The 17,087-nt window shown below is 41.5% G+C and overlaps 1 protein-coding gene and 1 non-coding gene across 2 annotated transcripts in view; both read left to right on the top strand.

Annotated features, from left to right (window-relative positions):
* ANKFN1 (ankyrin repeat and fibronectin type III domain containing 1) overlaps positions 1–16,485 on the top strand; it is a 165,646-nt gene extending 149,161 nt beyond the window's left edge. The window contains exons 17-18 of the mRNA XM_028500020.2: positions 1,645–1,858; positions 15,689–16,485. Coding sequence (XP_028355821.1) covers positions 1,645–1,858; positions 15,689–16,485 — 1,011 coding nt within the window. The remainder of the gene's footprint in view (positions 1–1,644; positions 1,859–15,688) is intronic.
* On the top strand, positions 15,187–15,293 carry LOC112066028 (U6 spliceosomal RNA). Its single transcript, XR_002892388.1, has one exon. It is a non-coding gene; the product is annotated as a U6 spliceosomal RNA (small nuclear RNA).
* Positions 16,486–17,087: the final 602 nt, after the last annotated feature.

Genomic DNA, 17,087 nt, shown 5'->3' with positions numbered 1-17,087 from the left:
GCCACAACAGTGTGAGGCCCCCATACCACAAAAAAAAAAAAAAAAAAAAAAAAAAAAAAGAAAATCTGTCCAAGTCTTGACTCGGACTTCCATTTTAGCTTTACCCCCTGAACTTCAGATTTCTCTCTTTACATTGTTCAGAACCTCCTCATGGGCCTGCCACTGCTGAACCTTCAGCCCACCTCACTGCCTTAACAAAGCCTGAAGCTCAATTTCATGCTTTCATTGCAGAACATGACTAGAAAGCAAGGGAAAATGGCTACCAACGATGCAGTGCCATTCACTAGTTCACTCAAGCTTGCCTGTCACTCTGAACACCACAGACTATCACAATTTCAGACCCTGTGTTTGTTGGGAGCACCAGGTTTGTGGATTCTTTAAAGAGTATTCTTTAAGTACACATTAAGGCCCTAAAAAGGAATTTTGAAAATAAAATGGAACATCGGATACTCCCTTCTACAATCAGAGAGACCTTAACCTTGTAGTATTCATACAATGAACACCTTCTACCTGGAAACTGAGTGACACCAACTTTCCAAAGGTTCTTCAAAAATAAATCATAAAGTGTCGGAGCTGGAAGGGAACTCAGACATCGTTCGGTACAACCTCTTCCTTTTACAGTTGAGTAAATGGGTCAGAAGTTAACGGCTTGCTCAAAGCACCCAGTGAAATTAGATGCAAAGCCTATCACAAGCTCCAGGGTCCCATGAAAAAATGTCATTAACAACCTCCTTGGAGAGAGTCAGAATAACCAGAAAGTTTATGGACAGTGTCTATTAAGATTTGGGGGAACATCTGTCATCTACAGAGATAGACACAAAACTATGAATGACTTTTACAACGGAGAAACAACTATTATACTTTATAATGAAAATGTTAAAATCCCTTTGGTAACCCAGAAATCAAATGGGCTACTCTAAAATTACAAGGATGTTTAAATTACTTAGGAAGAATAAGCTGTTTAAGCTGTTTTGTACTTTAGAAGCACTTATATGTAAGAAAGTAAGTTTAATATATGAAAGTTATTTCTATTAAAATAGGTCCAAGAATCTCTGCTTATTCCAGTAATGCTTTATCCTTCTAGTTCACATAGAACTAAAACTGCATTCCTTTCTTCACCTGTTCTGAAATTCAGACTTCATCATACGCCTTCCCCATAATATCCTAATGAGGAATATTTCATTACATGCTGAGAATTAATAACACTTCATATGTGTGAGAAATGTACCCTGCAGTTTTACAAAGGACCTTCAAATATATCATTTCACCCAGTCATCACAGCAGTCCTATGAGGTATAAAAGGGGAAATGTCTTGTCCACATTTCACAAATAAGGCAACTGAGGCTGGAAAAGGTCAAGTGATTTGCCAAAGGTTTTTACAGAACCAGTAAGTTGTGGATCCCAGCTGGAATCCAGGTCTTCCACTATTTGCACTAAATGAAATAGCCTCTCAAGTAAAAACATGCAAGACACAAGAGATTATAAAGAAGAGGTGTTTTCTGGTTTAGCAAACCTATGTTGAAAATATTTTACCCTTGCTCAAAACCAATACTGTGGAAAATGTATCATCCTGGACTCTCAGGGAAACTTAAACCTTTTTAAACCTGTTTGATAATTAATGTCTTTTACCATTTTATCCCAAAGCAAATTGACGAAGTTTGGCGTGAAATGAGGTGGATCATGGATGCTCTACATTTTGCAAGATACAAACAACCAGTTTCTGGCTTATCCATCACTAAGCTGATAGACCCCTCAGATGAGCAGAACCTAAAGAAGATCAATTCTACATCATCACATATAGACTGTCTTCCATCACCCTCCGTATCCCCAGAGATGCACGGAAGAAAGGCAGTGAGTGGTAAGCAATAAGATCTAAAGTTCTATATTTCAGTCACCAGATTCCTGGTCCTATCTCCACTGATGAGGTTCTTTTGCGCTAAGTCATTAGTTCCAGCAAGCAGTAGGAAACACTGCTCAGTGGTAAGAGTCTAGAAGCACAGAGGAAACAAAATCAGAATGGGGAGGGGTAGGAAGCTAGGGCAATGACCTGAGATCACCTCCATTTAGGGGTGGGGAAGATTCAGTCCAGTTCTAGTCCAAGCTTCCAAGATACAAAAGGAATTTAACCAAAACCAGGTAATAAAGAGAACAGGCCCAGCCTCCAGTAAATAGGGAGGGACTGACAGGAATGAGGCAGGAAGTAGGTCCTAGCCTGGGTAAAGTTCATGGCAAACTTCCCACCCACAAGGCGCCAATATCCTGGGGTGAGAGCTGGGAAAGAAAGAAACCGTGGATACACTAGAACCCTGAGCCTGAGGCCAAATAAGTAGACTGGTCTCATCACTGATACAACAATCAGGAGACAACTTACAGACAAGCTGGAGGAGAGGCCTAGCAAGTCACCTCCACTCTTGGGAATTAAATTGGAGTTTACATAGCAAATACTAACTGAAAAAACATAGCTGAGTTAATACAAACTTCTACAAAACACCCTTATGCTTATAAACAGAGAGAAAGCGTACTAGTCACAGACAATATAATGCTCTTGCCTAGAACATGTTAAAACTGATGCCATTTTTCTAGTTGATTAAAATAATGGTATTCAAAGCATCTTTCCTGATTCTGTAGCTTATAAAAGCTCAAATTTTATAAGCTTTACAATGATAATAATTGACATTTTTAATAAACAGTTCTGAAATGTGAACTTGTCCCATAGGGGGCAGCATGGCGTAGCAGAAAGAGCTTGGGCTTAGAAATCAAAGACCTGGATTCAAATTCCAGCTTTTTTTTGCTAGCTATATGCGCTTGAACAGATTACTACATGTAAGTCTCAGTTTCTGCATATGTAAAATGAGAATAATAATACATACACCTTGAAAAGTTATTTGTGAATAAGACAATCTATGTCAGAGGTTCATGGCACATAGTAGACAATAAATTGTAAGTATAGTAGTTAATGTTATTCCTATTACAGAAAACTTCAGTGGGGACATGAACCTTTTCTATAAGTAAGGTTATGTACATTTTTAAAACATCAATGTCTGAAAATCAAAACGTGGCTAGTGCAAGAACTTGGGGGACAGCTAATTTACATTACCAAAGGAGTCTATGATTTAACAAATAATTCAACAAAATAATTAAGTAGACTTTCACAGATTCCCAGTGGGCTGGGGATACAAATAAAATACCATCCCTGCCAGGAGCTAATCTAACAGGGGAGACAGATACATTAACAAACAATTTCACACTAACTGCATGTGTGCTATAATGAGGACATGCATAGGGTGCTACAGAGTCTAATGAAGGTGTTAACCAGGAAATCATAAGATCAAAGAGAGCTTCCTGGAAGAGGTGACAAAGTCAAGTACTGAAAGATAGGTAGGAGTTGAGCTGAAAAAGAGGAAAGAGGAAAGCGTTATAGGAAGAGGAAGCAGAATGTGCAACTGTGTTGTAGTTCAGGGAACGGCAAGCAGTCTGGCTGCACTCAGGATCTAAGGACATTGCCTTTTTTTTTCTTTTCATTTAAAAAAACATTTATTGGTTACCCACTATGTTCCAGGCACTCTTCAAGGTAACAGGGATATAGTGATAAACAAAGCAAAGTCTGTGCTCCCACAGAGCTGACATGAAAATATAAACAAGATCATTTCAAATAGTGAATATTCCTATGCATACTACAAAACAGCAATCAAGGTGGGTAGGGAGAGTGCTGAATCCACTAGGATGATCAGCAGAGACCTATCTGTGAAGGTTGCATTTGAACCAGCCACAAAAAAAGGATCCAGTTATACAAAGATCTGGAGTTGGAATATTCCAAGCAACAAAACAGCAAAAGGCCCTGAGGTGGGTGAGGGGTGGAAAGAAAGCCAAAGCATTGCAGCAGAGTGAACAAAGGGGCTAGTGGTAAGAGAGGGGTTACAGAGAAAGGCAAGGGCCAGATCAGGCAGCGCATGGTAAGAAGTTGGAATTTTATTCTACTTGTGATGGAAAGCCACTGAAAACTTTTAAGGAAGGACTGATATAATCTGAATTTTCTTTAGAATCCAATCTGTGTGTTGCTTGAAGAGGCCAATGTTGGAAGCAGGAGATCAATTAGGAAGCTTATTAACAGAGGAGACAGTGCCTCAGGACATTATGATGCTATTTACCAAAAACAGGTTAGACAGGAGAAGAAACAAGCTTGAGCGAATGGGCATGTTGAATTTAGGTTAGCTTTGGGACATCCCATGCAAAAAGAAACATTCAAAAAAAAAAAAAAAAAACAGGATGTATGGAGTCTGAAGCTCAGAAAAGAGAACTGGACTAATAATATAGATTTAATAATTGTTGACATATGAATGATGAAGCTATGAAAATGCTTGATATTTCCTAAAGAGAGCAGGTAGAGTAAGAGAGGAGACTATGGAAGGATCCCTGTGGAACAGATCAGCGAGACTTCTTAAACTAAGAAGTAACAACCAGAGGAAGAAGATAAAATCAAGAGAGTAGTGTCACAGAAATTAAAACATATCAAATGATGGTAAAAGGTTCAATAAAACTGAAAAGCTTCTGTTTTTTTGTTTTGTTTTTTGTTTTCAACAAGGAAGTCGTCAGTAACCTTGATGACAGCAGTTTATGAAGGAAAGGAGATAGAAACCGAATAGAAGTAGATCGGGGAGTAAATGCGATCAGCAAGGATACACTCTTCAAAATCTTGGCTGTGAAAGAGAAGAAGGAGGGAGGGCAGTAGCTGGAGAGGTATAGGCTTGAAAGGGCATTTTTTAAAGGCAGGATAGATATACCCTCTGTTGTTCCCCAATTCACATAATTCTACAAACAACTCTTCAATTCTACTTCCACTTCACAGCCCTTGTCTGCCCTCTCTACTCGCAGAACTTTCCCAGTGTTTAATCTTCTCTTGGCCACAGGGTCCTAAGTGGGTCCCCCCTGGCTGTATGAGGGTGGCCTCTCCTGTGCCACATAAGTGCCAAATTCTCACGTTGGCCAGATGACGGGTTACGCACACTCCCTGCTGGGAAGATCTGGCCAATTACACTCGGATTTTATTATTAACTTAAATTGTGAGTGATCATCATTCTGTTTCTTAAAATATAACTCTCTCTTGGGTCCATTTATTTCTCTGAAGCCAAGATTCCATGGGCTGTGAAACACAAAGACGTGGAGGGCAGCAAATGAAAAATGGAACCCAGTGACAGGGAAACTGTTGAGAACTGGGAGAAACATTTAGCACTGCATCCCCTCACAAAAGCAAAAGCATTTCAGAGCAACGAAATCTGCTCCTGCATACTCTGTCCTCTCCACTAGTATGACTGCTTTTAATTGTTTGGAAACCATTTATGAAGAGGGAAAAATCCAATCTAGAGGTATATCCCCATTGGTTGCTCACAGGGCAAAGTCTGCAACACAATTCCATTCTGTGTGAGTAGGGGTCACTTAACTTCTGAGAAGCCTGCTGGAAATACAAAGCCTATCACAAGCCTAGACTCTGGTACCAGCCCAAGGTTCTGTTTTAAGGCTGTTGAGTACCTTGGATTTGTTTGTGTGTGTATGTGGTTGGACAAACGGGGTGGGAGAACAGTGGAACCCTTTAACTTACTTCCCATTTCTGTGTGGTTTTCAAACACAAAGTAGAACTCCTCTGAGTCAGTTAAAATTAAGCATCTCCCAAGGACCCAAGGAGGAAAGTTGGCTCCTAGAAAACGCAGCACAAGGCAGGGGTGGAATGATTGGTCCATCACATGGGTATTTTCTCTCCCACTCCTTTTCTGTGGGTATGGTAGTCACAGGCAGCAGCAATTTTTTTGTTCCGATACCGCTATTTCTCCTAGTGATGCATGGGTGAGGCAACAGGGGGGAGGGGGGCATTGTTTCCTTCAGATGCATGTGAAGATTATCCTGATCTTCTAAATGTAAATCTTCCTGGTAAGCTTTTCCCAGATGATGTTAAGATTAAGAACACTATGGCATAAACTAAACAGATAAAAGAAAAAAAATATCAACAGGAATCTGAAGATAGGAAATTAGAAGGTGAACAAGCCCCTGAGGTTCTACCCAAGGCCTGATGAGAGATTTATTAAAATTTTCTGTTTCTAAATTATTTAAATTCTACTCAAACATAGTAGAAACAGATTCAATGAAGCACATACACAAAAAGTAGCAATTTGGACAGTGATACATTAAAAATGTGAAGATAAGATTTTTAGGGCAAGTACTACTCACTATTCCTTTCTTTCCATCCTGCCATGCCCCCTGCCTTTAAGAGAAAAGCAATAGCTTTAAATCAATTATTCTTTCCTGCAATGTCATCTTCCCATAAAGCCCTCAAAATCCACATCAATTCTACTCTGCTGTTGTTGGCCTGATCCACAGAGACCAGGAGTTGCAACATCCATTACAATGGCAAGAAAGCCAAGCTTCCTAAGCCGGCACTAATACTATGGGCAGAACTTCCATCAAACGGCTCTTGGGTCAACCAGAGGGGAAATGCAAGGTTCTACCAGTGCTGGCCTGCCCAGTGGGCCCTCTAAGGGAAATTGAGGAGCACAACCAGGTTTATTAAAATAACAACTGGGCAAGGCGCCTACAACGCTTAATGGAGCATATGGCCTGGATCTGGGGATGGAAGCTGCATTTTGCATTCTTTTCCAGGAAGGGAGGCAGTGGCAGTGGCCTAAATCCCTGGAAACTCTCCTCAGTGCCCTGGCTGGCATCCTGGAGATTTTCCCAGCTTGTTCTGGGAGGGGTATCCCACTCTAAGCAATCGGTTCCACTAAGTCCTATAATAAATAATACAACCACCATGGAAGTCAAATATTTAGATTCCCACTAGAGCAGTGTTTCCAAAGTGTAGGTCTCTGAACCTACAAGATAATATTTACCACTGCATACTCAAGCCCTTTTTCATCTCTTTCCTGGGTTACTACAGTTATAACTAGCTCTTCTCTTGATTTATCTCCTATCTCCCTTGCTCCTGGGAGCTACAGTAAAGAATTCACATCATTTACAAATTCAGTGCTAAATCTAGGATGAGAAATACAGTACTGGACTAACACAAGACACCTTTCAAGAGATTATTGCTCTCCTTTATTACCAACACCATTCTCACAGCAAAATCTTGACGTTTTTCTGCTTACTGGTTTGTACTTTAATGAGTCACCTCTTGATATGCTTTCTAGTTAGTCTCTATTTAAAAGTGGAAAGAGTACTTCCCTGGTGGTGCAGTGGTTAAGAATCCACCTGCCAATGAAGAGGACACAGGCTCAAGCCCTGGTCCGGGAAGATCCCACGCGCCGCGGAGCAACTAAGCCCGTGCGCCACAACTACTGAGCCTGCACTCTAGAGTCCACGTGCCACAACTACTGAGCCCCCGTGCCACAACTACTGAAGCCCACGCCCCTAGAGCCCATGCTCTGCAACAAGAGAAGCCACCGCAACAAAGCGTAGCCCCCACTCGCTGCAACTAGAGAAAGCCCGCGCACAGCAACGAAGACCCAATGCAGCCAATAAATAAATAAATAAATGAATGAATGAATGAATAAAAATTTGTTTAATAAAAATAAAAGTGGAAAGGATTTCAATAATATTAACACCTTCTGTTTGTAAGGCACTTAAAGTATTTTTAACAAATTTAATCCTCCTAGCACCAATGGAAGATAGGTAACATAATTACCTACATGCTACAGATGAAGGGGCTAAGTTCAGCGGGGCTAAGTGATTTGCTCAAGATCATACACACAGTAAGGAACAAGACAGGACTGCAGCGCAGGTTTGTCTAGTTTTAAGATAATTGTTCTTTCTGCTACAACTGGGTTGACTCAAGTCAAGTACCACCAAATATAAAGCAAAAGGAAAAAAATAAAATAAAGCAAAATGATTTAGGTGATTGTTTTCAGACGTTTCTACGGCAGGTTAAGTAAATTAGATCTTTTCAGGCTGCTTTCAGTATTGTTTTTAAGAGGCAATCAAATCTCTTTGCTCTTTAAGCCCTCAGATTTCAATATTCGTTTCAGTTTCAGTTCAACCCAGCACTCTTTACTGAGAGCCTTGTATGTACCAGATACAGCACAAGAGGCTAATAATACAGTGATGATTAATTCACACTCTAGTCCTCCTGGTCTGTTCGTATGTCCATGCTCAGATCAGATGATCTGGGAAATCGAGGATGTGCACGTCCCTTTGCTTGACTCCTTCCTTAGCCCATTCCTTCACTGACTGGCTTCTTCAACATTTACTAAGCAGAGATGTACAAGACATAGTGCATGCCCTCTAGAGTTCACAGTTAATGAGGGAGATAAAAATACAAGTGAATAATGTATAATAAACCTTGATAAATGCAGTAACAGAGATATAAATAAAATGCTTTATGAGCCAAGAGAACTGCGCAACTAACTCCACCTGGGGAAATCAGCACAGGCTCTTCCTGAGAGACTGAGTCTTAAAATTTGACGCTCCACTGAAATATCAGAACGTCAGCCCTTTACAGCATACCTTCATATACTCCTTATTCCCCTACAACCAACAAATGCTCACTATTTGTACGCTGAGAGGTCAAAGTGAAAACCGTTCTTATAGAGCATCTGACCTGATTATGGGCTGGAAAGAGGAAAAAAAGTGACACAAACTCCTCAGCAGTTGCTTCTAGATATATCATTTTTACTATCAGACTTCTAGTGGGTTAAACGGTCGCCACTAAAAAGACACGTTCATGTCCTAACCCTCAGAACCTGCAAATGTGACCTTAAGTGGAAAGAGTCTTCACAGATGTAATTCAGGGTCCTGAAATAAGATCATCCTGGATTACCCAGGTGAGCCCTAAATCCAACGACAAGTGTCCTTATAAGACACAGACGAGAGTTCATGTGAAGACAGAAGCCGAGATTGGAGTGATGCAGCCCAAGGAACGCCAACAGCCACCAGAAGCTGTAAGAGGCAAGAAAGTATTCTCCCCTAGAGCCTCCAGAGGGAGTGCAACCCTGCTGACACCTTAACTTCAGACTTCCTCCGCTTCCAAAGCTGTGAGAGAATAAATTTCTGTTGTTTTCAGCCATGAGTGTGTGGTAGTTTGTTACAATAGCCACAGGAAACTAATACAAGACCTGACGTGTTTCCCTCACTAAGAGCTTAATATAGCTATGTGTGGGGGCCACGCAAAGTGAATCAGATGAACCAGGTCCCAGCCCTCCGAAAGCTTCCACAGAAAGCCATGGGAATTCTAAGGTAAATGGTAGTAGAGCAGGTCTTTGGAGTGACACAAATCTGCGTGTAGGCTCCTATTCTGCCACTTATCCGCTTATATGAATTGGAAATTTTAATAAGCCTGGACTGCAGTATTCTTATCTGCAGAATGGGAACTGGTGTAAAAATTAAGTAAGATAAAGCACCTAGAGCACTTAGCGTGATGGCTGGCCCACAGTAAGTACTAAGTAAATAGCGAGTATTGTTATTACTATTGTGGATGCAAATGAATAGTACATATGGATAGCTGAATAGACAACAGTGACCAGACAGAGAAGAAAGTTCAACTAAAGTCAATTTTCAATTAATTGCATGGATCTTATTTCCAGCCCAATTTCAAATCTTCGGTTAACCTCTCTTTTTATGACCGCTATGGCACCTACCACTGCCATCATCAAAAACAGCCAACAGTTCTGACACCCTATTACTTGCAGTTCCCAATTTTTCCCACTAAAGATAGGGAAAAGTACTGTCTAAAATTTGTTTTAAGAATTTCAAAGTCATTCAGCCCAAGCCTTTATCCAGTTCTCTCCTTTTAACTTGAAAAGCTATGTCTGTCTTCTTCCCTAACCAGGAGTCCTTACATCTTTTTCACTAAAGACCAATGACAGCACTTGTGCTCCCAAGTGATCACCCTGCCTTGTTATTTCCATCAACGTACTACTCATATCTTCAACAGTTCCCTTTCCAACAGTTCCTTCTTCTCTACCCACAAACATCTTCCCTCAACTTTGCTACCCTACCACATTCCCATTCCATCCCTCCAGGATGCTTTGGCCAACTGCTTAAGTTCAACCTGTCCCAAATTAAATTTACCATCTCTTCCACTGCCCAACCCTGTTGCAATTAAACTCCTCCAGTTTAATGCTACTCCTATCTCCCAGGCACCAAGGCCTGAAACCTATTAGTCATTTCAGGGCCTTTGCACTTCCTTCTCCAAGTCGTCTGGAAGACTGCTCTCTAAAATGTTCACATAGCTGGTTCCTTCTGATCACTGAGGTCTCATCTAGACTCCAGAGACTCCTCCCCTGGCTACCTTATTAAAAGAACCTCCCTCCCAAGTCGCTCTCTAGCTGAAGTCCAGTTTCATTTTATTCATAGAACTTTACACTCTTTGAAATTAATCTTATGTATATTCTTATTGTCTAATCCTCCCTCTGTGAGCTGCTTGAAAGCAGAGACCATGTCTGTCTATCACAAAATAGTTGCTCAGTAAACATCTTTGAATGAATGACCTTCCTGGACTTCTCTTTTCTTCCACGTAACCACCACTCTTGCTCAGCCCCACAACCTAAAAAAGGTAAATATTTAAAGGAAACATAGCTTGGACAACAGCCTCCCAGCTGGCCTCGCTGCTGTTTCCTCCTGATCCAGTTCTTCTTACATCCTACCTGCTACATAATTATCCTAAATCACAGCTCTCACCTTGTCAATTACTTCTTCAAAGTTCTCTGATAATTACCCACTGGTGACAAAATTAGGTACAAACTCCTTATCTAGGCATTCACTGCTCTCCTCTGGCTCCACCCTACCTTTTAAAAAAATTAAATAACCTCTTTTAACCATTTATTTAAAACAATTATAAGAACAGCAGGTTGCAAAGAGATCTACAGGAATTCCCATGTTCTCTTCCTCCAGCCTCTCCCCAGTGTTCACATCTTACACAGTTCTTATATCAATACAATATCAAAACCAAGAACCTGGTATAATGCACAGTTTATCCAGATTTCACCAGTTATACATACACTTGTGCATGTGTGTATGTATGTGTGTGTGTGCACATGCACATAAGCATGCAGGCTCTCCTGTATGTAATTTGTCAGGCTCTATGTAATTTGTCACATGTGCAGCCTTGGGTAATCACCACCATAGTCAAGATACTCAATTGTACCGTCACCACAAAACTTCCTCTGTTACCCCTTTATAGCCTTACCCACCACCCCTCCCCGCATCCTTGCCCCTGGCTAGTACAAATCTGTACTTCATCTCTATAATTATTTCATGAATGTCACATAAATGGAATCTTTATTTGTATTGATGAGTATTATTCCATTGTATGGATGTATCATGCATCCACTGAAGGATATTTGGGTAGTTTCCAGTTTGGAGCTAATACCAAGAAAACTGCTATGAACATTCATATAGAAGTTCCTGCATGAAAATAAACTTTATTTTTCTAGGATAAATTCCCAAGAGTGAAACTGCTGGCATCTGACTTTTGTAGCCTCATTTTCCCAAAATTCCATTCCTGTTCCCATATTATAGTCAAACAGAACTACTTGTATTGTTTCATTTTCCTCTCTGGTTTCTAAGCCTCTCATCAACATTTGCATATTTATTATTAAAAACTGCCTCAAAACACTTTTTGAAAGTGAAGAAATAAATTAATATAGATAGAAGTAGAGATGAATGAACGGAGAGAAAAAATAGAGATGATGGAGTGAGTACTTTATCAATCCTGTCCCAATAAAATGTGATCTCCTTCCTATAAACCTGCATCTTATTTGCTAAACTTCTTTTATAAAAGGTATGTTCTTCCACAGTCTCATAGATGCATATATGCCCCCACCTCCATTAAAACAGTAAAATCCCTGAAGCAGATCCTTTGTTATTAATTTTATATTCAGTCAGCCACCAAACACAGTGTTTCTGTTAGAGCAGCAGCTGAAGCAAAACAAAATCTTCATTGTTGAATAAATGGATGAATTAAATATCTTTGCCCTAAGAGGGCTCTGGTCCAACCAGGAAACCAGGATGTTATATTTGCATTTAAAAAGATAACTAATAATACAAGTCTATACAGGCTAAGTGCCAAAGGATAATTGAAGGAAAAACTACTTCAGCAGTGCAGACAAGTGGGCAACCCTTTCTGGGACAGTTGGGGGATGCTTCCTAAAGAAGACTTTGTGTGAGGGGACCCTTGAACAGATGAGTAGAAACCCCCAAAATAAAAAAGGGAGTCCTTTTTGATAGCCATTATTTAAAGAACAACGTAAGGGTTGATCTCATTCTTTGTAGCTGCTGGATAACATTCCATAGTATGGATGTGCCCAAATTTTTAAACCATTCTCCTAATAATAAACATTTAGGCTTGTATCAGTTAGGATTAAGTCTGGATCCTTGTTACAGAAAACCCAAATAAGGGTGTCATTAACACAAGATATTTTATTTCGCTCTTATGTGAAAGAATCCCAGAGGTAGACAATTCAGCGACAGCAGGTGGACTCCATGGTCTTCAGATACCATGCCCCCTTTTTCAGCTCCACCATCCTAGCACATGGCTTCCTTTTCCAAGGTTGCCTTGTGAGCCCAGCCAACACATCTTGTTACAGGCAACTGGAAAGAAAGAGGAAAAACAAAATGGCCTATCTCCCAGCTAAGCCAGCTCCTCTAATGCAGCCTTCCAAGAGTTTCATACCATACTTTCAGCTCTATCTCACTGGCCAGAATTTAGTTATGTGACCATGCCTAGCTGCAAAGGAAGCTGAAAAAAACGTGGTCTTTTACATGAATGCACTGCTGTCTCAAGCAAAATTTAAGATTTTGTAACTAAAAAAGGATAATGGATATTGGGTAGCAGCCAGCAGCGAGAAAACAAAACTGAAATCTTGCCCTGCCAATGAGTAAGCAATGTCATCTTCTACAGTCAGGAAAAAGAAAAAAGGAAAAGAAACACTTCATACCCTGACCCTGAAATAAACAAACAAGCAAAAAATATATATATTACATCTGGTTCTAGTCCCTAAAATAGAAGAAACCTTAATCCCATTTGTGTAAATTACTGACTCCCTAAAAAAACAATTTTTTTCCCTTAAGTTTACAGTATTCTTATGATAATCATACTGATTTTCCACCATGCACGACTAACTATAACCTTGTAACCCTGTGGGTTTTTACTTTAAATACCTGTTGTATTTTTTCATCAGCAAGCCAGCACTGAATTTGGACTCCCTTGCAGAACTTTGCCAAGTAAAGTATTTTTCTTTTCTTAAACTATTTTTCTTTCCTTAATGCTTCTGTGTCTCTAAGTCTTCCTTTCACAGTAGTCTCAGCCACAAGATTATTTCTAGTTTTATAAATCATGTTACAGTGAACAATTTGTAAATGCCTCCATGTACACAGAGTGAAAATTTCTCAAACACAGATATCTGAAAAAGGACTTGCTGGTACAAATGATATGCACATTTTTAATATATTCTACCAAGCTGCTATCCAAAGAGCCAGACCAGTTTCTGTTCCCACCACCATTATATGAGGGTTCCTGATTTCCCACACATCACCAATACCAGAGATTATCATTTTTATTTTCAGCAGATCTGATGGGCAAAAAAATGCCTTGTTTTTGCTTCAACTTGCATTTCCCAAATTACTACCTAATTAGTAATTATAGTCTACCTAGGTTGAATATCTTTATTATGCTTATTGGCCATTTGTATTAATTATTCTTTGAATTGTTGGTTCTCTTCTACCCGTGTGGATTGTCTTCTTACTGATATACAGGAGATCTATATATATATCCTTATATTAATCTTTTGTTATTCATATTATTATTATTTTCTTCCAATCTACCACTTACCTTTTCACTCTGTTTATGTGATCATTTGTTTTACAAAGTATTAAACTTTGATGCAGTCAAATTTATCAGTCACTTCTTTTCTGACTTCTGGGGTTTTGTCTTGCTTAGAAAGACCTTCCTACCCAAAATTACAAACATATTGTCTTCTAATACTTGTAGAGTTTGCTTGTTATATTTAAACTACATGGAATTTATTTTTATATTTGAGATGAGGCAGGACTTTCTCTAATATTTTACTAAAGGGATAACCAATTGTCCCAACACTATATACTGAATAATCTATTCACTCCCCTACTTTGAAATGCTACCTTTACCACATGTTCAATCACACTGAATTAAGACTGTTCCTAGACTTTATATTTCTATTCTACAGATCCATCTGTCCATCTGTACCCCAATACTACAAAGTTTTAATTACCAAAGCTCTATAATATGTTTTGATACCTCATAAATCAGGCTCCTCCCTACTGTACCTTAAAAAAAAAAAGTTAGCTATTCTCACAAGTTTTCTTTTCCAGATAAATTTAAAAATCAATTTTCTAAATTCCATTTAAAACCCCTATGGAGGGGACTTCCCTGGTGGCACAGTAGATAACACTCTGTGTTCCCAATGCAGAAGGCCCGGGTTCAATCCCTAGTCAGGGAACTAGATCCACGTGTATGCCGTAACTAAGAGTGTGCATGCCACAACTAAGGAGCCCACCTGCCACAACTAAGACCCCGTGCAACCAAATAAATAAATACTAAAAAAAAAAAAAAAAAAAATCCTATGGAGACTTTTGAATGGGATTGCCTCGAGATTAGAGATTTCTTGTTCTTTTTAAGAGGACTTTCATGTTTTCAAAATTAGCATATATTTACCAAGTACCTATTATGGACTGAGTTCTGTGGGAAATTCAAAGGATTTAAAGGCAGTCTTTGCCCTACAGAAATGTACAACCTGATTGGGAAAAAGATATAAACAACCAGTGCATTAAATGACAAATATCTACAGAACTAACTTGTGGCTCAGTATGATTAGTGCAGTATGCCCTTTGAGGCTGATTTTCACCTCTGATTTTACTTATGATTTGTTTTTTTCTTTGGCCTTAATTTTTTTTCTTTTTAAACACCTGACAACGTGGTAAGTATTTATATAGATAAACCATCTATTTTTTTTTTTACAGTCACCCTAAGTAAGAAGTTCTACTGTCATCCCCATTTTGCAGATAAAAAAACTGAAGCTCAAAGAAGTTAAGTAACTTTCCCAAGATCACAGAGCAATCTGGAGGACAACTAGGATTTGAAACCAGGTTTCCCTGACTTCCGCCACCACAGTGCCTCCTCTCCTTCCTTCCCCCTTTTCAGTTCCTGCTACTTTATCAAATGTAAAAACTGTGCTCGCTTCGGCAGCACATATACTAAAATTGGAACGATACAGAGAAGATTAGCATGGCCCCTGCACAAGGATGACAGGCAAATTCGTGAAGCGTTCCATATTAAAAAAAAAAAAAAAAAAGTAAAAATCATCTCTGAAATAAAACTAGGGAACAAATACATGAATGACATGCAGCTTTGTTTCCTGTTTCATCCTCTCTCCACAAGCCCAGTGAAGAGTAAAATAGGATGTGGGGAAGGAGGGCATGTTCCCCTCTGCTGCTGCAAAGGGTGGTTGGTCCTGTCCGAGTTCCTCTCCTTCCTTTCCCTTTTAGCTAAGAACTTACAGGGCGCCTTGTTCAAAAATTATTAAAATGTCAAGAAATGAGAGCCGACCACTAAACGAAGCGCAAGCCCTTCTAGGCACGGAGGAGGGATGGGGGAGGGCCTCAACCACAGGACCCTCCTTGAGCCCTGGCTAGGAGTTTCTCTTGTTTCTAACAGCAGTCTCTGTCTTTGCAGATTCACAGCCCTGCTCTGACGAAGAAGCCTGCTCCGAAGTCTTCCTCCCCACTGACAGCGACTACGACTCCAGTGACGCCCTGAGCCCCCGAGACCTGGACCTGGTCTACCTGTCATCGCACGACATCGCCCAGCAGGCCCGAAGCGGCCTGAGCGGAAGCGCCCCCGACGTCTTGCAGGTGCACGACACGAAGCCTCCGTCGGGGCCGCGCCAGGACGCCCAGGGCCGCGGCCCGGGGCCCGAGGCCGACCACTCGTGCACCGACCTCCTGCACAGCCTGACCCTCACAGGCCCCGCCCCCAAGAACCACGCCAAAGTAGCACCGGGCGCGCGGCCGCCGCTGGGCTTCCTGGGAAAGCGGAAGCTGGCCAAGCCCCCGCACTACGGCGGCTTCAGTCGCCACTACCGTTGGCTGCGCATGCACGGCGAGACGCAGTCGCTGTCGCTGTCCGAGGGCGTGTACACGCAGCAGCTGTCCCGGGCCTGCGGCCTGGCCCAGGAGCCCGGGGAAGCTGAGCGGCTGGCACCTGCCCAAGAAGGGCCGCGGGGCCTGGCTCTGGCCCACGCCGCCAGCCTCCCGGAGGAGCGGAAGGGCAGCCTCCAGGATCCAAGGCCTGCGGTGCGCCGCATCTACGTGGAGCCCTACCCCGCGGCCCTGGTGGACGCCAAGCCTTGGGAAGCCTTGAGCCCGCCCGCCGGAGGCCCCTCGGGTCTGCCCACACTCACGGGCCCGGAGATGAGCCCAGAGGGCCCGACCCCCTCCCCTGTGTCGGAAATACTCAGCAGCATGCTTTAGGGAGGCCCACGACTGGCTGTGTCCGCAGTTCCACTGCGCGTCCCTGTATTTTCCATCACCCTACCCCCAGCCTGCCCCCACCCCACCGTGTCCCCACCCATTTTAAAATGGTTTGAATGTTAAAAACCCAAAGGTTACAGGTTCAAGGTCCTCTTTTTTAGAGTTGGCGTGGAGGTGAGAGTTGCCAGTGTCATTCCCAGTTCAGCCTATAAAGGGCATAGAAAAGCTTTCGTGTCAACATGGAGTCCTGGACACAACGGTTCAAACATGCCATCCTATTGGTGGCACCTGTGGCGGAGGTAGGACAACCCAAAGAGTCACCCTCAATTCTGCAGCTGGCTATGTAATCTGACTCCTGAGCCTAGGCTCTTTCATGCATTTGTGATTGACAGGGAGGAGTTCTATAGATGAAAATAAGATTAGCATTGTTTTTCCCTCCATCCCAAACCTTTAGGAGAGTTTGGGGAAAGAAGCCCAGTTTGTGTCTCTAGGGAATAGGGTCAGTGGACTTGTCCTGGGTTCCCCATCAGCTAAACCAAGTCGTTCCAAAGTGCAGCGTTCTCAGCAGCTCACCAAATCCAATTTATCGGTCAGCACTGATC

The sequence above is a fragment of the Physeter macrocephalus genome, chromosome 14 (assembly GCF_002837175.3).
Source record: "Physeter macrocephalus isolate SW-GA chromosome 14, ASM283717v5, whole genome shotgun sequence".
In the NCBI taxonomy this organism is placed as follows: Eukaryota; Metazoa; Chordata; class Mammalia; order Artiodactyla; family Physeteridae; genus Physeter; species Physeter macrocephalus.
Note: the sequence above shows the minus strand (reverse complement) of the source record. Positions and strands in the feature narration are given on the sequence as shown.